The sequence below is a fragment of the Colossoma macropomum genome, unplaced genomic scaffold (assembly GCF_904425465.1).
Source record: "Colossoma macropomum unplaced genomic scaffold, Colossoma_macropomum, whole genome shotgun sequence".
Classification (NCBI taxonomy): domain Eukaryota; kingdom Metazoa; phylum Chordata; class Actinopteri; order Characiformes; family Serrasalmidae; genus Colossoma; species Colossoma macropomum.
The window spans coordinates 4,401,643-4,429,626 of NW_023494810.1; the positions used below are offsets into that span (position 1 = coordinate 4,401,643).

The 27,984-nt window shown below is 39.3% G+C and overlaps 1 protein-coding gene across 1 annotated transcript; it reads right to left on the reverse strand.

Annotated features, from left to right (window-relative positions):
* Positions 1 to 1,495: 1,495 nt before the first annotated feature.
* Positions 1,496 to 24,471, reverse strand: elk4 (ETS transcription factor ELK4). Its single transcript, XM_036559693.1, has 6 exons — positions 24,229 to 24,471; positions 18,465 to 18,679; positions 10,116 to 10,820; positions 7,737 to 7,955; positions 4,396 to 4,512; positions 1,496 to 4,301 (listed from the first exon to the last, which is right to left on the reverse strand). The coding sequence occupies exons 2-6, from the start codon at positions 18,669 to 18,671 to the stop codon at positions 4,200 to 4,202; spliced, it is 1,350 nt and encodes a 449-aa protein (XP_036415586.1). The 5' UTR covers positions 18,672 to 18,679; positions 24,229 to 24,471; the 3' UTR covers positions 1,496 to 4,199.
* Between the last annotated feature and the right edge of the window lie 3,513 nt (positions 24,472 to 27,984).

The window sequence follows — 27,984 nt, forward strand, 5'->3', positions numbered from 1 at the left end:
CGAATATAATCGCTGTTTTCGGAAGAAAACCTTGTATCTCCAAAACAGTAACTTTACAGGAGAAGGAAAAAAGATACTTTACTTTTAATGTAAGTCAATGGAACCAGACGTCTTTCCAAGTCAATTTGGGTCGTTTCTTTTGGTCCATTCTTCATGAAATTTACACACAATGTAAAGGCCAACAGGCATTTTCAAATTATGACAAAAACTGAAAAATGACAAAAATTAAGATACAAGGTTTTGTTCCGACAGCAGCGATATGTTTTTTTAGTACTCGCTGATACCATAATATAACCATAACTTAGAATTAAGTATTAGTTAGTGTAAATGAATGCAATATAATTTACAGATTAAACTGTTAAAATACAGCTGATTTTGAATGATGTACATTAAGTTAGCACCCTTGGATCAAATAGTGCTACAGTGGAAGTGGAGAAGAGCAGGTTTTGTTCCACATCAGAAAAGTGTTTCTGTACAGCTGTAAATAAAGTGCGTTTCAAAGTTTTGATCCCCATCCGTCTCTTTCAACAACAGCCTCTGCAGCACAGTGACCGCAGGAATCACATCTCAGACCAATGCATCCGAGGAGCTTGTGGAGTTTTACGTCTTGTTAGGGTCTTCTGTTTGGATGGCTCAGCTGTAGTTGAATGTCCTCTAAAGCCAGACATACACTGCGTGATTCTAGGATTTTTTTTTTTTGGTGACTCGCACTGTGGGTTTAAATAGGCTATCATGTACGGACAAAGCCTATGACTAAGGCTTTGTTCACACAGCAGGTGAAAGTGGCCCAAATCTGATCTTTTTCTCCATGCGTGACACAGATGTGTGTCTGTGTCAGTGTGAACAGATAAACACACTGAATCTGACATTTTCAATTCCGATTTGAGACGCTTTCATATGTGGTACTAAAATCCAATACATATCCGATCTGAGGCAATGCGACTCAGTCTGAACAGCCAGATCGGAATTCATGTAGCTTTTACGTCAATCCAACTCGACATTCGTCATAACTTCGCACTGCTGAGTCTCATAAAAATGTGGGCTGATGTTTCTTTACAAAAATTTAGAAGAGACGTATCCAAACCCTTCGTGTTTGAAGAGATTTCTAAAGAAATGGCCGAACGCGGTCGTAGGAGAACGAGGCTGCAGCGTCAAAGAACAGATAAAAGTCTGAAAGCAAAGTTTAAAGAATCCGAGGACGCGAACCAAAGAAGTGACCGCGCCCTTTTTACAGCTCGAACACATTCTGGGTGACGAGCCCAGCTGTCAGTCAGTGAAGCTTCATGATGGCTCCTGTGATGCTGGTGAAGATGAAGCTGATCCTCCGGGAGCGACTGGCGTTCATTCATAGTCATGATTGTTCACCTCTGGATGAGCCGTGAAGCAGCGTGACGCTCTGTTCTTTTGCGTATGCGGGTCAGTTTAGAAGCTGATCTGTTCAGACTGATGTCGCATACAGATCACATTTAAAAGACAATGTGAACAGCCCAAAATCAGATTTGGTGATAAAACCTATAAACATTTACACCTCGCAGTTCTATTCAGTGAATCTGGTAAAGTCGGCATATACGGACTTCGGAACCAAATGTTGACTTTTTTGCCTTTTCGTTTTCCACCTATGTTGCGGAAGTGGCTGTGATTGTGAGTGTTCAAAATGGGCTAAAAATCACAGTGAATTCCTGGTGTGAATATGTCAAGGCAGAATGTAACCACTGGCTTTGTGTCTGACCACAACGGAGTCCATTACACATCTCTGTATGAGTCATTTGTTCATTAGTGCGCTATTGTACACTCGGCTTATGTCACATGGTATCAGCCGGTCTTGGTGAATGTTTGAGGTTCGGTACGAGTAAATGAGCACGGTATTGGACCGATATATTGGACGAGTATTGGTATCGATGCATCCCTAGTATTCATAGTTTCTAACAGTATATTTTCAATCCGTTCGACTTTATCAGATGTCGGAGAAAAAAAAAATCAAGCCCTTGTTTTTATGTAGTAAACATGCGCCTTAAACCGAGAATCAAACCGACAACAAAAATTTGAAATCTGCCAAATAGGCATCCATTTTAAGATTCATATGTAAATGAGAATTATTACTACTAGTTGCACATTATTATTATTACTAGTTCGCATATTTGGGGCCTCTTTCGAGTGAATCTCCCTGTAATTTTCAATGTTTAAATGTGTAATACGCTGTGAGGTTGTTTGGCTTTTGGCTGTGCTATAGAAGTTGAGCAGGTAGTCTCGTCTATTTAATCTCTTTATGAAGTAATCAGGTGACTCACTTTCCATCCATACATAGTAATGCACTTGGGGGTCAATCTGAGAGACAGCCCACACCTCGATTAGTGCCGCAGTACATCTTAATTGGGCCGCGCCCGAGCTCGAATAACATGCTCTAACTAAGGAAGCAAATGCACCAGGACTCGAAAAACTCAACCAAACGAGGTAGGTCTGAAAGCGCCCCAAGAGCTCTATAGCTTTGCTAAGTGCTATGGGAAAGCGTTTAAAATTCCTGAGACCAATTTCTGAGATGCTTAATGGCTTCTATTTTATTTCATATCTCTTTTTTTTTTTAATGTTTCACCACCTCTCACCACTGCACTTCAAGCGGTACAGTAATAAAGGACTATGTAAAGTCAAGTTCCTCTCCGAATGCTGCTTTCCAAGTGCACACTTATGGTTTGAACTAATGAGTAACGTGATGTTTTGTCACGGCTTCGTGTAGCCGTTATCCAGTTTTGCATTTCTGAGTAAGTGCTGTCAGTTTTAATCATGGCTTGCTGAGATCCTAATTTGAGTTTCAGAGGTAGGGTTTTGCACTGTGCAACAAGTAAATATCAATTTCCTGTATTTGATCATATGCCAAAGGAGCATAATGAATGGCATTTGCTTGCTTACCTACTGGAAAATAATTAATTTTGCAAAAGAGACAAACACTGCAGTAATCTTAGCTAAACACGCGCGGTAATCTGCAATTTGCTGGAAATTAGCACATTTTCTCAATGTGTCGTAGTAAAAGCACCAAAACAAAGGTAAAGTATATTTGGATATTTGACATATGTATGCACATAAGGCTTATTTTCCTTTCTGTTTTACTTCTGTAGGTGAAATTTATAATAGATTCTTAACATGTCCATCATACAGTTTATGAATTTGGATGCCCACATTCATTTAGATGGCTGAACCTCATTTGTAATTCCTATAATATATTCCGTTAGAACAGTCTTGAAAGCACTTCTAAAGATACAAAAATAAGCATCTGATCCTTGTGGTCTCTTATTCCACAACTAAACTATAGGCTATAATCTCTAGGCATTCTGAAGAGATTTCTAAGAGTCCTTGAGATGATGTTAGTGCAGCTATTTCTGTGTCTATGTGCGTCTTTGCCTGGCTGATCTGAGCTCTTCTGGCAGTTATGACAAGGTGCTTGGAAATATATGGCAACAGGTGCGATGTGAGGAAAAAGTCTGTTCAAAAGTTAGCAAGTGTCACCCTAAGTTAGAAGGCAAAGAAGGGGAGGTTTGGCTTGGCAAAGACAGTTTCTCCCAAAAGGCAGGTGAAAAGGTGGTACATGGTTAGACTGGATAAATGATTAAAATCACCCCCCTCATAATACCTCATGATGTAAACTAAGAGAAAGAAAATATTCCCACCTCATGAGAATCACTGTAATACATAAAAAGAACTCCTTTCCAACAAAGCTCAACGAAGAGCATCCTGATTGAACATCATGTAGTCTTTGAACAATGAGGCTCCACTGATACCATGTTTATATATATATATATATATAAAAAACACAACCATGTTTTTGTGTCTAAACTACAGCACGGTCAGTCAGTATGCTGATTCGCTGAAAGCCAACCTCAGCTCCGATAAAGATAGCACAGAGAAATGCAACCAAAACAACAGATGTTAATGATAATCCTTTGGGAAGTATGTGCTCATCTAACACATACACTCTGATTACCTCTTGTCCATTTGAGCAAAGAGGATGTTGTGAGAGAGAGAACCTTCCAGGAGCAGAACCCATAACCTGCAATGAATATCTTGAATACTCGTCCTCTTTACCGCAAGAGGGGCAAATTTGGTCAACAGGCTTGAGGTTGCATCTGCATCTTAATGTATAAAAACAGGGGCTGGGGATGATGCACGTTTGTGCAGAGGCAAACCCACCGACACCAGCAGTCTTTTATCTAGGTCTTCTGTGGGTCTGGAGAGAGAGGACCTGGTGTGTTGGTGCCGTCTAGACTGTGTACTGGTACGGATATCTGGGTGGAGCTCAGGACAGAGGGGAACTGAAAAACAACACGAGATAAGAGGACATAAAGAGGTGATAAAGTACACTGAGGAGGAGGAGGAAGACAGCTGGCGGACTGACGCTCTACTCACCTGAAAGAGGGTGTGTGCCCCCTGTCTGCGGGCAGGGCTGAGAGGGGCGACTGGACTGAGCGTGCTCCAGAAGTGGATGTTGGAGAGTAGAGGGCTGGGTGTGAGCAGCAGGGGCGTCTAGGACAAAAAAAAAAAAAAACACTAATCATTCTTCTAATTAAAAAAAAACAATAGACTTACATGATTAATAAAAACTAATTTGATGAATTTTGATGACAAACATTCAATATCAAACATCTGATAAACTGTATAACCCATTTCTGATTGCATCATATGGTCAAAATTCAATCAGACTACAGTTTTAGTTAAACATTGCTTTAATAATTGAAATATTAAGCTAAAAATGGTATTTCAAGGTGTTTTATTCATATTAGGTACACCAAGAAGTTAATGCATGATTCACCAAGATATATATTATTTAGGTAAACAGGCTAGAATGTGTCTAGCCTGTTGTCGGAAGAAAAACGTATCTCCATTTTTGACGTTTTTTAGTTTTTGACATAATTTGGAAACACCTGTTGCTCTTCACACTGTATGTAAATTTCATGATGAACGGACGAAAAGAAATGCCTCAAAATGACTCGGAAAAAAGTCTGGTTCCGTTGACTTACATTAAAGGTAAAGTATGTTTTTTCGTTCTCCTGTTAAGTCACCATTTTGGAGATATGAGTTTTTGTTCCGACAACAGCGAAATATTAATATATGCCAAATTCTCATTTCTAACTAATAAGACATCCTATTGGTGGTCATTTTACTAACAAATGTCTGATGAAGCTGCCAGGTTCTGACATTTCTGATTGTGGTGACTGATGGAGAAGACAAAGTGAAATAATTAACCACCAAGATCCGAATCGTAGACGAATGTGGGCTCACTATTTGACAAGCAACAGGCGTTTCTCTTTTTATTTATGTGTTAGAACTGCATTCATATATTATTAATAAATTTAATGTGTTTGAGATACTTAATAAGCATTAGTAAACTCATTTTAAACCATTCATAAATGCTTTATGAGGGTGGTCTTATTTTAAAGTGGTACCATATGGAGTATCGGCATCAGCGCACAATTCCCATATATGTGCACTGCTAAACTACGTCTTTGATACTTTAAGCATGATGGTGTTTGTGCTCACAATTAACAGTTCAGACTGTATTGCTACAACACAAGTGAGTATTTGATGACCTCTATTCAGATCTAGTATAAACACTTCTCAGCACAGAAAGCAATATATGAACACAGGTGGACACAAAACAATGTCTTAGGCTAATAGTTTGTGAACAGAACCGTTGGAGAACACAGAAAATCTAGGCTAAAGTGGACGTTAAGGAATCCCTGTGTCATGACGATGCAAAATCAAAGACAATACAGTGTCTCATCCGTCATCTAACTAGTGTGATGGGTAAAAGACAACGGAGGATCGTCCTCCAAGCTGAGCGTATAGCTGCTCATAAAAGCAGGCATTATGCGGCCTTAATGAGGTCATCCATCAAAGTTACATTCAGCCAAATTTCATCATATGACCCTGTCTATGTAAGTACCCATCCACAGGGGGCCTTCAAATCCAGAAGCAAAGATAACTGTAATGACTGGTGCTTTACTGCCATCTAGTGTCTGAAAACAGAGGCCTGAAAACAACAAGAGTTCAAGGCATCACAAAGCCACCTAGAAAAAAATGACACTAGATGGAGTTAACCGTTTAAACCGCAGCTAAACTTACTTATTACTCATAACGCTTACTACTTAGTAACTACTATAAATTATTTAGTCATTGATATGAGACCAATATGCAAGTTATACAGTTATCAAAGTGAAGAATTGTAGAATTTCACTCTTTTTCTTTTTCTAAATGTTTAATTGTTGAGAAACTTACAGATTTTTTTTACAGTGATGGTGAAAGTAACCAGGGGTCATAACGTCTACAACTAGTGGTGTTACGGATAGTCTGTGATCCATAAAGATCACTGTTCGGTATTGCCAAAAAAAATTAAATGAATAAATAAAATAAAATAAAATAAAAATTCTAAATACAACATAAATAATGGAAAAAATGTAAGCTATGAATTTCCAAAAAACAAAACAAATAAAATAACAAAACCATTAAAAAATATAGAAGCTAATACCAAATAAACCGTTTTAAAACAGATATCACAAAACTAGAACCGCCTTTTCCTTTCCTTCAACACATTTTTTAAATGATTGTTATTATTAGAGCTAGTTACACTATTAAATCGTGGTGTGTGTGTTTGTGTGTGTAAAATAATATTACAACAGTGCTGTTTATCTGTGTTATTATTAATAGAAATTGAGTTGAGGCTGAAATGACAATAAAAGCAGTCCAGTCTGACACAGGAGGGCTTTCTCAGCTATTACTGTGTGTCAGTGTTTTAGTTTAAGTTTTAAAGCTTTAGGGAACCGACTGCTCTTTAGCGTCTGATACGAGACGAGAGGCAGTCGCGCGCGCGCGCACACACAAACACACACACAAACACACACACTCACTCTCTCTCTCTCTCTCTCTCTCTCTCTCTCTTTTAGATAATCTATATGCAAAACGAATGAATAATTGAATCTTTGTATTGAACGGCCACATCTGATTCGACTGACAGAATTTTGATTCAGTTACAGCCCTAAATATATATATATATATATATATATATATATATATATATATATATATATATATATATATATATATATATATACACACACACACACATATATATATATATATATATATATATATATATATATATATATATATATATATATATATATATATATATTTTATATATATATTACTTAGTTATTGGCATGAAATGATTCCACAGTTAAAGTGATAGTGGTCTAAATCTGGATGGAGTTGCAGTGGAAAGACAGATGAAGCCGCTGTGTGTCACATGAACGAAGCATGTTCTAAGCAGTTAGCAGGGACAGTAGTCATGGCTGCTGGACTACAGGAAGAAGTTGAAAAGCCTCCTGCATCATTTAAATCACATGTATAGGAGCTTATTTGGCTTCCCTGTAACATTTACTGATGGTGGAGAAAGCTTGGAGGACAAAACCTTCACAGTATGTACTGGAAAAAGGTTTTCATCAGGCCTCATACTGAACTTCAATTTAACAAATGAGTACTGATTATTTTATTTTGATGATTTAAACGTTAAACATGAGCAAAAGTTTCATGCTTTAATTTTTCTTAATGTTTCTTTACTTTTTTATTCTGATCCAAAAAAACAATCTGATCCGTAACTCAAAAACCGTGATTTTCTTTAAAAATGAGCCTTTAAGGGGGTTAAAATAAAAGACAGTAAACCCTGGCTAGGATGGAGTGAAGGTACTGACCTGCAGGAAGGCTGGGGTGAGAGAGGCCGTGGGCAGGGAAGGACTGGAGAGGTTGAGGGGGCTCAAGTCCGAACTGGTCACCAGCAGTGTTGGCCTCAGCTCAAGGACTTTGGGCTTTTTCGACTTGCCGCTCTGGCTGCGGGCTGGAGACAGCGACAGTTCGGAACATCCAGACTCCGGTGTTTGAATGGTGTCACTGGACACAGAAGGGGGCTGGACCTGAACACAGAAACACTCAGAAAGTTTAGTGCTCAGAGCTCTTCAGAATCTAAACTGGGTTGTAAGGATTTTCATAGTAATCACAATTTTCAACTAAAGGTTAGTTAATCGATATTTGCAGAAAAATTTCTGCAAAATATCTACAAAAATGTAAAAAATTAAAAGTAAATGCAATTAGCCAGCTGACAGTATCTTAGACAGAAATGCTACAAATGATTAGTCAATCACTTGGCAACCTGGACAGCCCTAAATCCAAGTAAGCTTCTATCATCAATAATCAATAAAAGGGTGAATATTATGATGACAAATGCTTCAAATACTTGTTATTTCCAGGGCTGGCCTGAATAATTTGAACGCTTATGTATTTGTTCTTTATTTTTGTTTTAATTTCTCTATTTAGTTTTCAGAAGTTTTTTCTTTTTTTTTAAGCAATAAAAACCATCATGAAACTACATGACATTTCATCAGCAAATGACGTTAAATAGAACAGTTATTGCTACAAAATGGGAAATGTTACAAATAAATGAATTATAGCTGGTGTTGTTGGATTATAAAGTAGAGCTGGCAAAAAAATATCACAATACTTCAAGAACTTTTCAGAATACATAAGTTGGACCAGACAAAAAAGACCCACTAGTGCTGCGTTTAAAAAAATGCTACCAAAAACTGGGAACACACTGAATTGTATTCACCATTTGGTGCACACTGTGCTGCACTAAATCCAATAAAACATTTGCGTTCTCTTTGTAATGAAACATGCAGTTGGTCCATATTCTTTAAGTAGAGATGATATCTAAGACACACTCAGAAAAGTATTGAGACGTATTGTGACACAGTTTATCATGAAAATGATGATAAATATTGTCTTACTGTCCAGCGCTTTCGTCAAGTCAAGCTAGACATCCACTGCACCTTGACTCAGAGTGCAACAAAGTGCACCGCTTTCCCTGTGGGCCATTAAATTATCAGACGGCATCGGCACTTAAACACGGCACGCCTGACCAACACCTCAAAGCAATTTCTGACAAGCATGCGCTAGAATACGAAATTTAACACGCTGGCTGTGTGAGTTGACAAGCAACAGTAAAAACGCTCATGGCAGAGTCGGAAAAGCAGTGGAAAGTAGTAGCAGGCAGTGATATATCAGCTGGAATTCATCCCAAGTTATTGTTTTCACCGATATGCCACAAATACACCAGATGACGCAACATATCATCATCGTAAAAGACGCTAATGGCAGCCCTTTACCTAAAGGGCTGAGTCAGGCTTCTTTCAGTAATTCTCATCTCCCACTGTGTAGCCAGTTCATGTTAGAACAGGTTGTTATTGAGGAAGCGAACGTTAGAGAGACATAGGGAAGGATCCACTGCCCTCTTTAGTCTTGGTTTAGCCTTTAGCATAGCAGCTCGCTAGCCAACTCAAATCAGGCAGCAACAGGGTCTCATGGCCTTCTGCTTCAACACAGCCGAGAAACCCGACTAGTATTTACTCTGGCAGAGTCTGACACTCGGAGACGTAAGCGCTAGTGAATGAAACGCACAAATAAGTCAAATGACTTGACAAATTCAGACGTGAAACAACATTCAGCACCGTTTTTGCGGAGTCAGATCAGCTGCCAAGTGATTACATGTACAGACCACAGGTGTATCTATATATTGTTCAGTTCTGTTTTTAACTACTTTGCACTATAAAAAAAATTACTTCAGTTGTTAAACCTCAGTTTGTTACTAATTATATAACAGTAAATACTAATTATATGTATAATTATATGTATAATTATATATATTATCCAATTAATCCAAATAAAGACCATTTATTCAAGCTTCATATTTTTTATTAGTGACACACAACAGAGCTGAAATATTTTTAAAAAGCATACTGTATAAATAGAAGTACTGTGTAAATATCAGGACTTATAAACAAGTCGGGTAAATACAGTTCATATCGGTATTGGTACTCTGTATTGGCCGACACTCAAGGATCAGGTATCAGCGGAAGGGAAAAAGTGTTACTGGTGCATCCCTATTTAAAATTATGGTTACTTATGGATTGTAAGTTTTATTGTTTTTAAGGATGATTTGGAAAAAACAGTGAGTATTCAAAGCCTGTAAACTGCTGTTGAGCCCTACGAATGGTTGAATGTGTGCTTTCAATTTTTACCTGCAGCTGAAGCTCGGAGGGCTGGGAGGAGATGGACTCGATGTCAGTGTCGATCACCAGCTCCTGAGAGTCAGTCAGTGTGTTGGGGGAGGGCGAGCGGCAGGGCAGCGGAGGAGAAATCCCTGAGATAGGGAGAGCCGCCGGAGCCGCCTCTGTGGCAGTGGCCAAATCAAGCGAGCATACCACAGGCTGGCCAGTCGGCTGCTTGTTCTCGGGCTCGGACATCTGGAGTGGGGCTTGGAGGGGATGCACCGGCAGGGCTGGCTTCTCTGCAGCCTGCAGCAAAGGTCTACTTGGAGGAGTAGTCCCAAATTTAATGACCGAAGATGGCTGTGGAGGCTCCTGGGCCGCTTTCTTCTCAGCCAGCTTTTCTCCAGGATTTTCCATCTTGATGGACTTGAAGAGCTGCGTTCCTGACTGCAGAGAGGTCAGGGTGAAGGAGGTGTACAGACCTGAGTGGATATAGTCATTCCGACTAGAGGGTTTTGGCTGGCCTTGAGCTCCAGAGCCCCGTTCTCCTGCTGCTTTGTTGTCCTTGCTGTCCCTCAAGGTGCTGGTGGCTTTGTCGGGCAGTGCAAGGGACGCGCATCCTGTGACACCTTCACCAGCCCCCTCAGTTCTGGCCATGACATCACCTTTTAGGATGTCCGGGTACGACACAAAGCGGTAAACAAACTTCTGGCCATTCACTTTCTTGATGATGTTCTGGGAGAGGAAGAAGAGAAAAGAAGAATCACCACCAGTTCACCAATAAACATTAGGGCTGTTATGATTATTCAATTTAAAAAATATATAAAAAAAAAATCACTGATCACCTTCTGAATAAACTGGCATTGATTATTATACATGATTGCATATCATTCATAGTAATACCATATCAGTATCACTGCAGTGCTGAGAATGACCCACTACCCAAATAATACCGGCTCTGTGGTGGTCCTGTGGGGGTCCTGACTATTCAAGAACAAGTTAAAAGGGGGCTAACAAAGTATGCAGAGAAACACAATGGACTACGGTCTGTAATTGCAGAACTACAAAGTGCACCTCTATGAAAGTGGAGCTGATAAAATGGATGAGTGTAAATACATGGAGGTGTATATTCGCATATGTATATACACACACACACACACACTCATACTGAGCACTTTATTAGGAACACCTGTACACCTACTCATCCATGCAATTATCTAATTAGCCAGCAGCTTCGTTTAATGTTGACATCTACCATCAGAACTGGAACAAACTGTGAACTTTAACCATAGCATAATTATTGGTGCCAGCTGGGCTGGTTTGAGTATTTCTGTAACTGCTGATCTCCTGGGATTTTCACGCACAACAGTCTCTGGAGTGGAGAACGTTGCAAAAAAAGAAAAACCTCCAATGAGCAGAAGGTCTGTGGACGGAAACTCTTTGTCAACAGAGAATTGCCAGACTGGTTTGGGCTGATATGGTAGGTCAGATAACCTCTCTGCACATTTGTGGTGAGCAGAAAAGCATCTCAGAGTGCACAACACGTCAAACCTTGAGAAGGATGGGCTATAATAGCAGAAGACCACGTTGAGTTTCACTTCTCTGTTAATCAATTTCTCTTTCTTTCTCTCGCTCTCTCTCTCTCTCTCTCTCAGCCCCTGAGCGACATCTGCCTGAGTCGCCACATGGGAGCCACCAGAGCTGCTACTGGCACCAGAGCTCCACCTCTGTTGGCTGATCTGCACCGTTTCGACCCTCCTGATGATGCTGCTCCTGCTGCATAAACTTATGCTATCAAATTAATAATTGCTCCACCTGTTTTCCCCGTTTTTGCATCCTAATATTTTATATTAATGCTGTTTGCTATCTGGTGTCGACCAGAGGAGGACGGGTTCCGCTTTTGAGTCTTGGTTCCTCTCAGTGTTTCTTCCTCTTGCTTCTAGGGAGTTTTTCCTTGCCACTGTCGCCATTGGCGACGCTCATGTGGGCTCGGACCCGGATTTTTCTGTAAAGCTGCTTTCTGGCAACACCCGCTGTAAAAAACACTATATAAATAAACTTTTACTTGACTTCTGTCAGCTAAAAACAGAAAAGCTGAGGCTACAATGGGGACAGGTGGAGACTGGACAAACGCAGCCTGGTCTGATGAATCTCAACTGCTGCTGAGGCACACAGATGGTAGGGTCAGAATTTGGTGCCAACAGCATGAATCCATGGACTCAACCTGCCTTGTGTCAGCAGTCCAGGCTGGTGGAGGTGGTGTAATGGTGTGGGGAATGTTTTCTTGGCACATTTTATGCCCCTTAATACCAGTCATGCATCACCTTCTCCACAGCCTAGCTGAGTATTGTTGCTGACCATGGTCATCCCTTCATTGCCACAATTTACCATCTCCTAATGGCTACCTCCAGCATAATAATGCACCATGTCACCAAGCAAAAGTCGTCACAAATTGGTTTCATAACCTGTAAGTTCAGTGTTCTTCATTGGCCTTCCCAGTCACTGGATCAGAACCCAATAGAACACTTTTGGGATGTAGCAAAATGCGAGTCACAGTATGAAGGTGCACCTGAACAATCTACAAGAAATGCATGATGCAATCAAGTCAACATGGACCAGAATCTCAAAGCAATGTTTCCAAGATTTTATGGAATCCATACCACAAAGAACTGAGGCTGTTCTGAGAGCAAAGTGAGGCTCTATCACAGTAAAATTCCACAAACCTTATCAGTTCCAACACAACTGCTGGGTCTAACAGCATTTCAACCCTACTACTTTATTTGGTAACACTGTACATTAAAAGTTGTTCATTAATTGATACTTATATGCTAATAAACAATGACATTAATTTATGCATTACTTAACTGCTCATTTAAGCACTGCTTACTGATTAAGTACTTAGCTGTTAACTGACACTTTAGTTTCTCATTAATTCACAGCTTATTTGCTCATTAACTGTGCACTAACTGCAGCTCATTACACTACTAGTGAACGCATAAGTATGTTGTTATTTCATTTTGTTCTAACCAATTTTGAATGTTATGCCCAGGTTGGAACGCAAGAATGTAAAAGTTCAGAGGGATCAAAGCTGAAATATTCTATGCAAGATGTTTGCCAAAGTTGCAAACTCTAAAGAAGAGGGACAAAGTCAAACCTGAGCAGAGCAGGGCTGATCCAAATTACACCTGATTACTAAAGTAGACCAACAGCTGTCTCTTAATTATCTCTATAATTGGGTTGTTCACTAGAGGGGGCAATTACCCTTTCTCACACCTAAGGAATACATTTAATTACCTTGCAAACTGAGGAAAACGACAGAGGCCAAGTTTTTTTTCCTGCTCCAAACACCACCTACTTACCACTGCAAGCCACAAAAGAACAAAGAGCACAACAAAGTCGTTATGAACAAAGTCAGAATAAAGGATAGACATTTTCACTGTATTGTACATACGCAGTGTACATTATCCCAACTAACACGAATGCTTAGCCAAAAATAGTTGAGAACATTTTCATAACCCAGTCACTGGAATTCAAACAATGCCATACAATAAAAATAAGGTCCAAAAGCGACCTCAGGTGGTAAAACAGTCGGCCTAAATATCTGGATATTCTACAGAGTCAAAAGTTAAACCACTTACACACTCACACTAGCAGTGGGTTGTAAGCAAAAATGTATATGACCTTATAATTCACATTTCTGAAAATGTCAGTATATAATCACGGTATATATTTATTTTCAAACAAAACTATTTTTTTGTCTGACTTCTCTGCAGACGCTTAAGTAAAATTATTCGTGTAAATTAACAGTGCATTACTCTTCAGGGATGGCTCTTCATTTTTAATAAGAACCAGTTTTAAACAACCAAAGTAAACCTGGACGTGACAAAACTAAATAAAAATCTAAAAATTTTCAGCTTTGTAAGATCGCACAGTTTACATATCAAATAAGCTCAATGACGTTATGGAGAAATCATGTGATGAGTGAAGAAAAGCAGAATAAATGTAAGAAATAGCTAAATTTTTGCATTAGAATTTTTTTTTTTATTTTTACCCAGTTTTCTCCTCAATTTAATCGTATCCCATTCTACCCACTAGTTAGAACTCCCCAAATCACACAATACCACCAGCGCTAGGAGAGTGAAGACTTGCACAGGCTTCCACCGAGACCTGTGAAGAGTCACCACATCTTTGGACAGCCGAATGCGCTTGGAGGAAAGCGCCAACCGCCAGATCTGTTACGTCAGCTAACGGACGCCTGCGCTGACTAGCATCGCGCTGAGTGATGGGGGGGAGACGGGGGGCCATTCTACCAACCCAGAGAGTGAGGCCAATTGTGCTTTCTTGGACTCCTGGCCATGGATGGCTGTAGCATCACCACGGATCAAACAAGTGATCTCCTGATGATGGGGCCAACGCTTACGACGGTTGCGCCACCCAGGAGCCCAGATTGGTACTGGTACCGTCCAATAGGGTTTCAATATCGGTATCGTCTAGGGTTGGGCGATTAATCGAAAAGTAATCAAAACCAACATTTAGAACCTCTAAACGACATAATCTTGCCCATGTCGGTTATTTAGATTTTTTTTTAAATTCTGTTAATCCTTTCCCCACTCTGTGTGTTCATGTACTGTCCCCTTAAAAACCTACTACCGCACGTGTAGTCATGTGACTCCGCCACGTCCAGTCTGCGACATCGAAGCTAAGGCTACTTTCACACAGCAGGTAAAAGTGGCCCAAATCTGATTTTCTCACCAAATCCGATTTTTTTGTTGGGCTGTTCACATTATCTTTTAAATGTGATCTGCATGCGACATCAGTCTGAACAGATCAGCTCCTAAACCGACCCGCATGCGCGAAAGAACAATGATTTATGTGGCTCATCCAGAGGTAAACAATCACGCCTATGAATGAACGCCAGTCGCTCCCGGAGGTTCAGCTTCATCTTCACAAGCATCACAGGAGCCATCATGAAGCTTCACTGACTGACAGCTGGGCTCATCACCCAGAATGTGTTCGGGCCGTAAAAAGGGCGCGGTCACTTCTTTGGTTCGTGTCTTCGGATTCTTTAAACTTTGCTTTCAGGCTTTTAACAGTTCTTTGACGCTGCAGCCTCACTGTCCTACGGCTGTGTCTGGCCATCTCTTTCAAAATCCCTTTAAACATGGAGGCGTTTTGGATGAGTCTCTTAATTTTTGCACAGAAATATCACCCCAAATGTTTATGAGTCTCAGCAGCGCAAAATTATGACAAACGTCGTGTTGGATTGACGTAAAAGCCACGCGAATTCCGATCTGGCTGTTGAGACGGTTTACATTAAGATATGCAGAACATATTTACAGTACAAACCTTGTCGGTGAACTATGAGGGCAAAAAAAACAAAAACAAAATAATTGTTCATTTAATCGCATTCGAGGTGAAATATTCAATTAATCGTGATTTTGATTTGAGGTCATATCGCCCAGCAGTAGCATCGACAAAAGGAAAGTGGTATCATGTCTTCTCTAAAACCTACTAAACAAGCTCTATTCCACCCATTTCAACACACAACAAGGACAAAGAAGTGCAAACACTTCCTGCTCGAAGCAGATACAATAAAACACAACAAACCTGCCTCTGCCACAAACACAAAGCCTCCAACTGCCACTGCCGTAAAACATACTTCTGATGCAAAGACAGCAGCTTAAGACAGAGCTGGAAAGCTGCCAAAATTCTGGTAGACACCTTTGGCAAATAACGTATGCTCTGAGCAATGCTCTCTCTCTCTCTCTCTCTCTTTTTTAAGTGTATGACTGATGTTCAATTAGACCTTACAAATATAATATCCTATAATTCTGAAGTGTTCATGCTAATAAAATATCTAAATACATATAATAATATGCTTGTTTTCATAACAAACCAGGACAGAAACGATTCCCACAAACAGATGTGGCGTATTATTTTGACTCTGTTGCTACTGCTGAACAAATGTTATGCCAGTGTGTGCATTAGCTTACAAATGCATGTTAAATAGGATTCCAAAGACAAATAACAGCTTTTGAAGATTCATTTTTCAGGCCAATCATGGAGCTACTGAACTAGGCAAAACCATAATCAGCGCTTCACAGCCTTAACACACCTAATTTAGCTCCAGAAAGACATGGTGAGTAGCTAATGATGGAACCCAAGTGCAGTAAAATTCAGTATTGATAAAATTCAATATCACAATATTCCAGATATCACATTTCAGCAGTATCAGATGAGTTTGTAATAACCTAATCAGACACAGCCTCTCGCCAGCAATTAAACCTGTTTAAAACGGCCTGTTTATCACTATATAAATTATTATTGATTTGTTTAGTCTGAGTATCAGACTTGTCACAACTGTCACAATCGTCTAATCTCAATTATTTGCAATGACTGCAATTATTTGAGACAACTGTAATTATTTAACCCTTGTGTGGTGTTCAGGTCTGTGGGACCCTTTTTCAATGTTTATCAAAAGAAAAATGATGTGATTTATTATTATTTCAACCTCAGATTCTTGGTCTTTGTTCATTTTCTGTGAAGAACATATAAAATAACCCATTTTCAGTGTCTTCACTCTGTTCACCCCCCACACATTTATATTACACATGTGGTGTTGGGTGAACCTGCGGGGAGTAAAAGTGTGGAGGTGCTGTGTCCTTCACTCTGTTCTCCTCCTACATGGCCTGCTGTTAGTGTGTGTGTGTCTGTGTTTGTATGTGCAACTATATAATAATGACTAGCAAGCAGGGCCATAACATATTTTATATATATATATATATATATATATATATATATATATATATATATATATATATATATATATATATATATATATATATATTTGTTGTTTTTTTTTTTGCCAAATCATTGCTCCTTTTTACCCATCTGTAACTGTTATGCATCTTTTCCTTCCTTCCCTCCATTTTTCCATAAACTGCTATCACTGTTCCATAAACTAATTTGACTCCAGTTACTCTGTTTGTCTATTTAATTGACAACTGAACTGTTGTGTGTTTATTTTCAGCTGAAAATACATGGTAAAACCTACTCTAAATCAAGTGGTAGTTTTACATTGATTTTTGAAATTTACCTCTCTCACTCTCTCTCACTCTCTCTCTCTCTCTCTCTGCTCGTCTCTTTTGCACTTCTGTCCTCACTGATTACTGTGAAAGCACACATTAAACATACGATATAAAAGGCTGCCTGTACTAAACCCCAGCTAACAGGAAAGGCAGCTATTTATACAGTTAATGAGACAAAATAGCTACATGACACTATAACATTAATATGATGGTTAACAGTGAACTGTCTCATGCAGGTGATCTCAGGAGATCCTTTGTCCCCAGAGCCATTAGGCTCTTCAACTCTTCCCAGTGACTTTCTATGTATCTGTCTGACAGTCTGTCTGACTGTCTGTCTGACTGACTAGGTTGTAGTATGTTATGAGAAAGTAACAAAATAGAGCTTTAAATTCTTAATTTTTAATTTCTTTAATTTTCAATCTAATCACCAAAATAGCTCACTACCCTAAACTAGTAGCCTGGCGTAGCCTAAACTGAGCAGCTACTGAAGCAAGAACTAAATCATGCTGACTTAACCAGCAACGTTACAAGCAGTCCAAAAATAAAAATTAAATACAGGGTTTGCATTTTACAATCTTACTGTGTTAACTGTGCTCGTAAACTATTTGCTAGATACAATTTTACCACAGTGATGTTATATGTTAGCCTAGAGCATGTGTGCTGCATCCCTGAACATCTCAACAAGTCAAAGTTACACAATTATTTATTGGGTAATTAATCATCAGCTGATATTTTATGATTGTTACAGCCATACAGAGTACTGATGAAATGCAAGTGATGACTAATATTCTTATTTGTGTGTTTTCTGGATCAAAAATGTAGTTTGTGAGACAAAATAAATAAAAAAATGACATTTTCAGCTTTGTTGGATCACATTATATAGCCTACATACCACACAAACGCAATAACAAAACTCTTAAAAAAAGAGAAAAAAAACGAATTTATTTTAAATAATTTGTGTTTTGTCTTAAAGGATTAATGTTAATGTTAATTTAAGTAATACCACAGGGAACCTTACACCAAACTAAAGGTTTACCAGATACCAGAAACCACATTTCCAGAAAGGAAACTTACATTTATTTAATTTGCATGTTTTTTTACTGCTCTGCTGAAACAACCTGGAACAACACTGCAGTTGAGTTTTTGTTATCTATCAGTACCACTATGGCTAAAAATCAATATCACTAATGTGACACCAATAATAACGGTAATGGTCAATGTACTGCCCAGCACTCCTACAGCCTATTTAAATGAACATTTCAAATCAGTAAAAACAATATGAAACGCCGACCTTGTCGTAGTAGTAGCGCAGGGCCCGGCTCAGTTTGTCGTAGTTCATGCTGGGTTTGTTCTTGCGAGCCCCCCACAGCTTGGCCACCTCCTCCGCCTGCAGCAGCTTGAACTCCCCGTCCTCATTGGTCCAGCAGATGAGCTGGTCATTGCTGGGGTCCAGGAGGAGCTGCAGCAGGAACTGCCACAGGGTCACTGAGCTGTCCATGCTCTTCTCTAAGACACATATAGATATACTGCATTACATATAATGGGGATGAACCAATACACATATTTACAGGTGAATCTTAGATTCTGAGGTCACCAACAACAATTATGTGTCCCCTTAAAGGGGAAATCCACCCTTCTAGAGAAATTTAGAGTCAGAGTTGGTCACCATTATAGTACAAGGAACCAGACGTCCAGCTACATCTCTTTAGGTTATCACACAAAGTGGTTATAAATGCGTTGCTTGATACCTGAGGCATAATTTTGTGATAGTTTTGTTATAAGGTTTTGGCCTAAAATGTATTTTTAGTAAAAAAAATATTACTCCAGGATTATTTCCACGTTTCCTATCAAAACCGCATCCCCTCAAAAATTCACGTTTCCTGCGACTAATCAGATCCGCAGGCGGCGCATTCACTAAATAGATAACAACGCCAAGCAACACTGCAACTACGGAAAGCGAAAAGGTTCAAAAATGGTTTGTATGGCAGCTGTTTTCACCCAATCGGTGACGAACTGTACAAAAATTTATCAGTACAGTTGTTTACTCAAATTGAAAATATTATTTTTCATGGAATTTTAATGCCACATTATCTTAGGCAAATTAACTTTTCGGCTTTCCGTTGTTCTAGTGTTGTTCAGTGAATGCATCGGCTTTGATTAGTCAAAGGGAATGTGAATTTGAGGAGGAACTGATTTGGATGAGAGAGAGAGAGAGAGAGAGAGAGAGAGACAGACAAAGAGAGAGAGAGAGACAGAGACAGAGACAGAGAGAGAGAGAGAGAGAGAGAGAGAGAGAGAGAGAGAGAGAGAGAGAAAGAGAGAACCCACTGGTGCCAAAGCAGAAGAACCCACAACAAACAGAAATTAACGGTGTCGCCAACAAACTACTTGCTACTCTGCTCACCAGTTTACGGGGCACAACAGTGAGGCGCAACTATGATCTGTCGCAGCTCCTCTGATGAACAACGTTACTCACATAATCTCTGAGCTTTGCTGACACTTTGTGACAAACCGCCACCAACCCAAACAGCAGAAGAGGGACGGAGGGCGGAGAGGTACACACAGGGCAATGTAAGGGAAAAAAAAGTACCCAAAAAACTTTTTTTTTTTTTTTGAACATAGCACTTTTTAACCATGATCAGCGTGACATATAAAACCTTATAAGACAGTAAGATCACTGGTCATTTTGGGTAGCAGAGCGTAGTGCAGACATACAGACGTCTGGTTCCTAGTAGTACAATGATGAACAATTTTGACTCTGTAAATTTCTCTATAAGGCCCATTTCAATCCAAACCACTCTGAATGATTCTGTTTACATCTAAACGCTTGAATAATTAAGTAATTTTGCAAAATCGGTGGAGTTCCCCTTTAAGATTTGGCTCAGAAAAACAGATGTTTTTAAAATGAACTTTTTTTAATAGCTGCTGTACTTTATGCTAATAAAATCCACACCAAAACTGCGAAAGCTAAAACTGATAGTTGATTTCTTATCTCAGGTTAAGAAGTCTTTACATATTCGATCGTAGTCGACAATCAACTGTCATGCGTGTCACCTAGCAACCAACGGGTAATCAAAGTTATTAAGCTAGTTAGCCAGGCAGCTAGCCACAGTTACTGATATACAAAACAGGTCAAATAAAATTAAAGCGTGATAAACTGAAAGTTGAGAATATTGTTTCAGCGCTTCGTGCTGTTTATCAGAGCGTCGGCGCTCTCAGTTTCAGTTTCAGTTCCCAAACGCTTTAGCCAAGCGCGCTAACGTTATTCCTCCTAATAAACAGACAGAAGTTCTGCTCTGTCTCTTCATTTTTCACCATTTTATCTGACGAGTTTTCATCCACATTAACACACGAAGGTATTAAGAGGGGACGGTGGAGATCATGTCTGCAGCATCTGGGAGTTTTAAACACTGTTTTCAGTGTAGATAACTGGAACGTCATTATGCTGGTTATAGTGAACTGTGCTGCCCATCACTGCATAAAACAATAGAAACAGATGACTAAAAGAGAAGGTAAGACACTCTGGGGTTCATCTTAAAGTTAGGACAGAATTTAGGAGATTTAGTCTAGTTAGGATGTTTCTGCGATATTGTTTTCTTATTTGGAGTTAATGATGAGATTATGAACTTAAGAACTATTGTTCTGTTATAGCTCCTGTCCTAAATTCAGGGATTTCAGACATAAGAAGTTTCTGTAATACGGCCCCAGATGCCTAGTTTTGATCACCTACAGTGGTTTATATGAAAGACGGAAAATAAGAGACACTCGAAAGAGATTGAGGGGGCAACTAAACTGGCAATACAGTTTTAAATTCCAATATAATTTCAAGGGAGAAAAGAAACAAATCAGATAGGCACATACAAATGACACGTTCTGAAGATTCAATTTTTAGTACTTAGTGGTTCTAGATAGATACTTTATTGATCCCGAAGGAGATTTAGCAGCCAGTATCAGTCACACAACACAGGACAGTTATAATAATAAGGGTGGTACAATATAAAAAGAAGAATATATACAAAAAAACGATCTACAGGCATATATACAACTAGAAATACAAAAAATATGCAATTCGATTTATCCTGAGATAAAAAAGGCAGTGCAATAATGAATGTACAAGGAGGCGCAGGTAACAGCATATAATGACAGTACTCAATCCATATGTGCATATATTGGTACTGAAATAAAAGTTCTATCATTTATCATTACAGCCTGATACAAACAAGGAGATGAAAAGGTTTTAAAATGATTTAAAACCAAAGCAAAATAAAGCCTAAACGACAGAAACTCGCTATTCGCAAAACTCCTACACATGCATAGGCCCAGTGTGATCAGCCCAACATGTGAATAATAAGGGCTGTGTCCTACGCTGTACAAAGAACAAAACAGAAACCCTATGGCACATTAAAATCCCAAATGGTAATGACTTCAGCCAAATCCTGTCGGTGTGGTGGGAGCTTGCGGCCTTATTGCTCTGTCTGTGCGAGTAAGCGGCTTAAATGAAAACTAAATCAGCCTGGGCTCATCCCATATACTCAGCTGGAAGTCGGGCACAAAAAGATAAGGTCTCCCACACACAGTCTGACGGGGATGCAACACATAAAAATAGCAACACTGAGACTGAGATACAACATACAAGACTGAGATGGAAAGCTGCCTCTTCAACACTGAGATTATACTGAATATTCGCATATAAAAACATTTTAAATGGCAGATACGCACATTAAAAATACACAATATCAGCATCAGCAGCAATTCCCATATTGGATCATCTATGGATAGCGAAAAGTCAAGCCGCTCAATGCTGAAGAAACATAACTGGCTTTGGAGATACTTAGATGAGACAGTTGAAGGGACATTCCACCAATTTTTCCACATTTCTGCATAATTAAATCATTAAAACAGTCCATTCAAAATGTCTGCATATTTCAACGGCTGAGATGTGAAGAGTCATACAGATTGGTTTGATGTGAAATGCTGTCCTAGAATCAGAGTTGTTCACAGCGATGGAGATAGGAACCAGACGTCTGACCTACACCTATCAGGCATAACATTATGACCACCTCCTTGTTTCTACACTCATTGTCCATTTTATCAGCTCCACTTACTATATAGGTGCACTTTGTAGTTCTACAGTTACAGACTGTAGTCCATCTGTTTATACTTTGTTAGCCCCCTTTTACCCTGTTCTTCAGTAGTCAGGACCCCCATGGACCCTCACAGAGCAGGTAATGTTTTGGTGGTGGATCATTCTCAGCACTGCAGTGACACTGTTGTGGTGGTGGTACGTTAGTGTGTTGTGCTGGTACGAGTGGATCAGACACAGCAGTGCTGCTGGAGTTTTTAAACACTGTGTCCACTCACTGTCCACTCTATTAGACACTCCTACCTTGTCAGTCCACCTTGTAGATGTAAAGTCAGAGACGATAGCTCATCTGCTGCACAGTTTGTGCTGGTCATCCTCTAGTCCTTCATCAGTGGTCACAGGACGCTGCCCACAGGACGCTGTTGGCTGGATATTTTTTGGTTGGTGGACTATTCTCAGTCCAGCAGTGACACTGAGGTGTTTAAAAACTAAAGGATGCCTATAGGGATGAATAATGCAAACAGTAAAGTTCGGTGGAGGAGGGATAATGATAATAGCCTGGGGCTGTTTTTCAGGATTTGGGCTTGGCCCCTTACTTCCAGTGAAGGGTGATGTTAATACTACAGCACAAAAAGACATTTTAGACAATTATAAGCTTCCAACTTTGGGGCAACAGCTTGGAGAAGGCCCTGTTCTGTTCCAGCAGGTGTGAGTTTGGTGCGGAGGAACTCCAGTGTCCTGCACAGAGCCCTCATCTCAACCTCACTGTACACCTCTGGCATGAACTAGAACATTGATTGTGAGCCATGCCCTCTCATCCAACATCAGTGCCTGTCCTGAAAATGCTCTTTTGACTGAATGGGCACAAATTTCCACGGACACACTCCCAACTCTGGCCTTCTCGGAAAAGTGGAAGCAGTTATAGCTGCAAACAGGGATCCAACTCCATATTAAAGTCCATGGTTTTGGAATAGGATGTCCAAGAAGCTCATATAGGGGTGATGTTCAGGTGTCCACACACTTTTGGCCATACAGTGCACGTCCTCAATCCAGGCGAACTGCTGTGAAAAAGTCCGCCAGACCACCGTTCACTAGCTTGGCTGGCTGAACAAAGTCAGCCACGTCTAGGAGTTTCGTTTGAGTTAAATCCTAAAACAGGTAAAGTCTAAATCAACGTTTCCCAGCTCAACTCCTGCATATCCATCTGCACTGCACAGGTTCGTGTTCTCCTGATTCAACTCCACGAAGACTTGATCAGTAACGTTAAGCTAACGAAACTCAGGTGCAGTAAAACATGAAACTGTGCAGGTGGACTAGCGCTGGAGGTGTGAAACACTAGTCTAGGCTGTTAATCAGGGGTTTCTTTTCTTGTACGTTTCCTAGCTGTAGTTTCAAGACCACCAGGCACACTTTGTGAGGAATTGGGTGCGATTATTTTCCTTAAAGAGCTTCTAAGAGGCTGCAACAATTACCTCCCATAGACTTCTGAGTGGCAAAGAACTGCATCCAGTTTCAAGTTCAAAATGGTCTCGAAAAAAAAAAGCCACAAGCATAATCTATAACCGTCCGCGCTGTTATAAGTTATGAACGATATTCTCCACCATTTATAGCTTATTATATTAACCGCTGTAGCCTTATAAACAACTTGTCCAGTCTAGCTAACCAGCAGCTCTATTCTGTTCTATTCTGTGCCAAACAGCAAAGCCTTGCTAACCTTGCTATCCGCCTGGCCATTAGCGAGCCGCCGTGTCTGCTTCTCTTCATAAACTCACCTCGTTGAACATTTTTTCTGGGTCAGTTTTGAAAAATGGATCCAAACAAAGCAAACAAAAAACCCGACAGCTGGCTTTTGCGGTCGACTACATCATTTCGGAAGAAGGTTAGCCAAGTTAGCAGGCTAGCTAACGCTAACGCTAGCCAGCCAGCTAACAGCAGTGTAGTTGTGAATGTTGCGGTCAGTCATTCTGCTTACCTTCCAGTTTAGATCCATCCAAAAAAATCTAATTCGACACGTTTCGACAGTTAAAAAAGTAGCTGGCCGGTAATACAGACCAGAGAATAGCGCACGGAATGAAAAGAGTTCTTGCTAATCCCACCCGAATGTTTTGGGCTGCAAAACAGGAAGTTAGACTGTATGTCTGCTATAATCCACCTTAGCTCGGTTAGCTGCTTCACTTTAGCACAGGCAGAATTCGCTTTCAGGCTCTCTAGAACCCCTACCTAGAACCCCCGAGAAATACTGGAAGGGCAAAACAGCGCTAATTTGGGATAAATATGAAGTCTTGTAGGTGAATAGCCATAATAAACTGGTCTGTATGAAACTCGTCCGCTCCTTTCGTTCTGAAATCCCTTTCATATGGCAGTATAAAGGTTTCAGGTGTAGTATGACTGTGTGGCACATATAGGCATATCGTTTTTCAGTTTTTGACATAATTTGAAAGTACCTGTAGCCTGTTACATTGTGTGTAAATTTCATGATGAATGGACCACGAGAAATGTCCCAAAATGACTTCAAAAGACGTCTGGTTCCATTGACTTACATTAAAAGTAAAGTATGTTTTTTCCTTCTTCTGTAAAGTTACCATTTTGGAGATACGAGGGTTCCCTTATATCCAACTCATTGGCTATTTTCAAATAGCCTATGGGGGATATATATATATATATATATATATATTGTTGTTGGAAGGAAACCAAAAACCAAAAGAAGTGACCCAAAATGACTTGGAAATAAGTCTGGTTCCATTGACTTACATTAAAAGTCAAGTAGGTTTTTCCTTCATATATATATATATATATGTGTGTGTGTGTGTGTGTGTGTGTAGCAATGTATGACAAAACTATTCATATATGGAATGCATGTATTACTCGTAGATGCTAACTTTGTTATATAAAGTTTTATCCCTTTTTGTTTCTTCCACACTTCATACATTATCCTATTTCCTACACAGCTACATAACTAAACTCTAAAAACATGAATATTGTAAGCTGTGCAACAAAAGCATCAAAATATGAAATAATATTGTTCCCAGAAATTTTACAATAAAATTTATAAGCAAACAGATAACTTTGCAACAGTTATAACTGTTCTGGGATGTATTGAACCATGTATCAGATATATATGATCCGTATATTGTGCATATATGTGTTCTTCCACCTATCAAACGTGTATGATCCATGTACTACACATAAATGTCCAATATTTTGCCGCTGACGGAAGAAAACCTTATATCAACATTTTTGTAATTTTTCAGTTTTTGACATAATTTGAAAATACCTGTTGCTCTTTACATTGTGTGTAAATCTCATGAAGAATGAAACAAAAGAAATGGGCAAAAATCACTTGGAAAAAAGTCTGGTTCTATTGACTTCCATTGAAAGTAAAGTTGTTTTTTTCCTTCTCCTGTAAAGTTCTGACAACAGCGATTTGACTCTGACATATACATATACAACATGTATATATTATGAAATATATGCCTGACCCTTTATGATATATGTGCAAATATGGCCTTATGTCAGATTTCCGTGTGGACAACAAGGACTTTAAATTTGTAATTCTTCAAAAATCTTCCAAATGTATGCATTCATTGAACTTTGAGAACAAGAGATTTAAATAAGAGTTTCTTACAAAAATGCTCTGAGTTTAAAGAACTCTGAGACATTATGTTTTTAGAACGTTTTAAGAACTATATTTGTGTTTAACTCTACTTTTCCCCCAATTCTAAAGTTAGAAATTGCAGAAAAATACCACACAGCCCGGCATGGAGCCTACAAATGCATGCAGTTATGGGTTATTATGTAAAATCTAAATTAATACTTAAACATTTTCATAAATTTAGTCATAGGTAAATTATTATGACTATCTATTAGTTTCTTTAGCTGGCATTATGGCCATACAAATGAAGATGGTTCCTCAAGGGTTCTTTAGTAAAAGCAATTCTAACCATGAACACTCAAAGAACTATTTGCATGACTAAAGGGTTCTTTGCAGTGTGAAATGGTTCTTCAGATTGTGCCGCATACGGTTCCGTACAGAAAAAGCGTTCTATATAGCACTAGGGTTCTTCTATTTTTACAAGCTTGACATGTTAACAATAACAGAACCCTTTTTGTTGGTACTAACCCTTTTCAAAAACGTTCTACACAGAACCACAACACATTCTCCATCAACCTGAAGAACGATTTCACCATGCAAAGAGCTCTTTAAGCATGCAAATGGTTCTGGAGTGTTCATGGTTCTATACAGAACCACTGTCTTAATAAAGGAACCCATAAGGAACCAATTTTTAAAGGGTGCAGCTTTGTGCTCCTCTGCTAAAACACATCTCTACCTACAACATTCAAATAAGCAGTAAAATAGTCCCGAGTGAGTAAGATCACGTGTTCTGTGTTTTTTTTCCATGAGATTGAAATAACAGCACACCTGTGGTACATTAGAGTTTCTGAAAGCTCATTTTTCTGTCATGTTCTAGGCCAGCGAGCCGGTCGGAGGCTGTTCTTGCATTCCATCTTACTTTACAAGCATCCATGTCACAAAATCAACCTCGACGTTTCTTTAAAAGAACAGAAACCTGAATGTATGTTATGGTATATTGAGGAAAAATGTTCTATTGCTTCAACAAATTCCCAGTTTTTGAGGGCACATTAATCCGATTTTTTGCCCTAACGTGACTCAGATCTGATGTTTTCAGGGCTGTGTGGACACAAAAATCTGATCTTTTCAAATCCGACCTGAGCCACCACGTTCACGTTACAAGCCTCTTTGCTCAAATCCGATTTTTTGCTCAAATCCGATCTCTCTAACACGATGGTTCACACTCGTTTAGGTAAGTGATTCAAATCTGTCATTAATGTGACGAACCGGCGTCCTGAAATGACCCTCATGAGCTCATCCTACTCAGTAACGTCACGTGAATGAATCACGTTCATCATCAGCACAAACTAACGAGCAGAACGAGCTTCACTGAGAAGATCATTAACTCTGATCAGCTCTCAGCTTCATTACTAGAGCGAGACGAAGGAGAAAAAGGTGAGATGAACTGCTTTTCCACCGTTTACAGGCTTTAACTTCTGTTCGGCGCTGCTGCCATGGTAACGCTGAATGATGGCACAGTGGAAAAAAGCACGTGAATTCTGTCACATTAATGTCGCATGGCCATGAATCGGATACGTATCCGATTTGAGCAAAAATCGATGGCTGGGATTTGATCATCATATATCATTCAGAGTGGTTTGATATGAATTGGCACATCATAGAGAAACAAAGTGACTCTCTTCTTTATACAGTGGGAGTGATGGGAACCAGGGATTCATAATTTCCATATTTTATAAGCTTTATTCTAAAGGTGGGGGTCGTATGAGAGCTGTAACTGTCTTCTTTCCAGTCAAATAGATGGGTGATGTCATTTTAAACCCTTATAATAAAAGAAGCTGAACTCACAATTTGTTGTTCTACTGAAAGTCGAACCATTTTTCCACAAATCTGGGCTATAAACTATAAACAGATGGCGTCTCTTCAGTGATCTGCTCTGTACAAATTATTTTTATAAAATAATACAAAGAGCGTCTAAGATTTTTGGCTTTCAGGAGAAAATTAAATTGTAAGCATATAGCAATATGTTTATGATCATAAAACACATGTTCTGTTAATGTGAGGGGAGCTTTTACAAAAAAAAAAAAAAGAAAACTTTTATTTCATGCAGTTACTGAATTTGCCTTATGATTTGGGCAT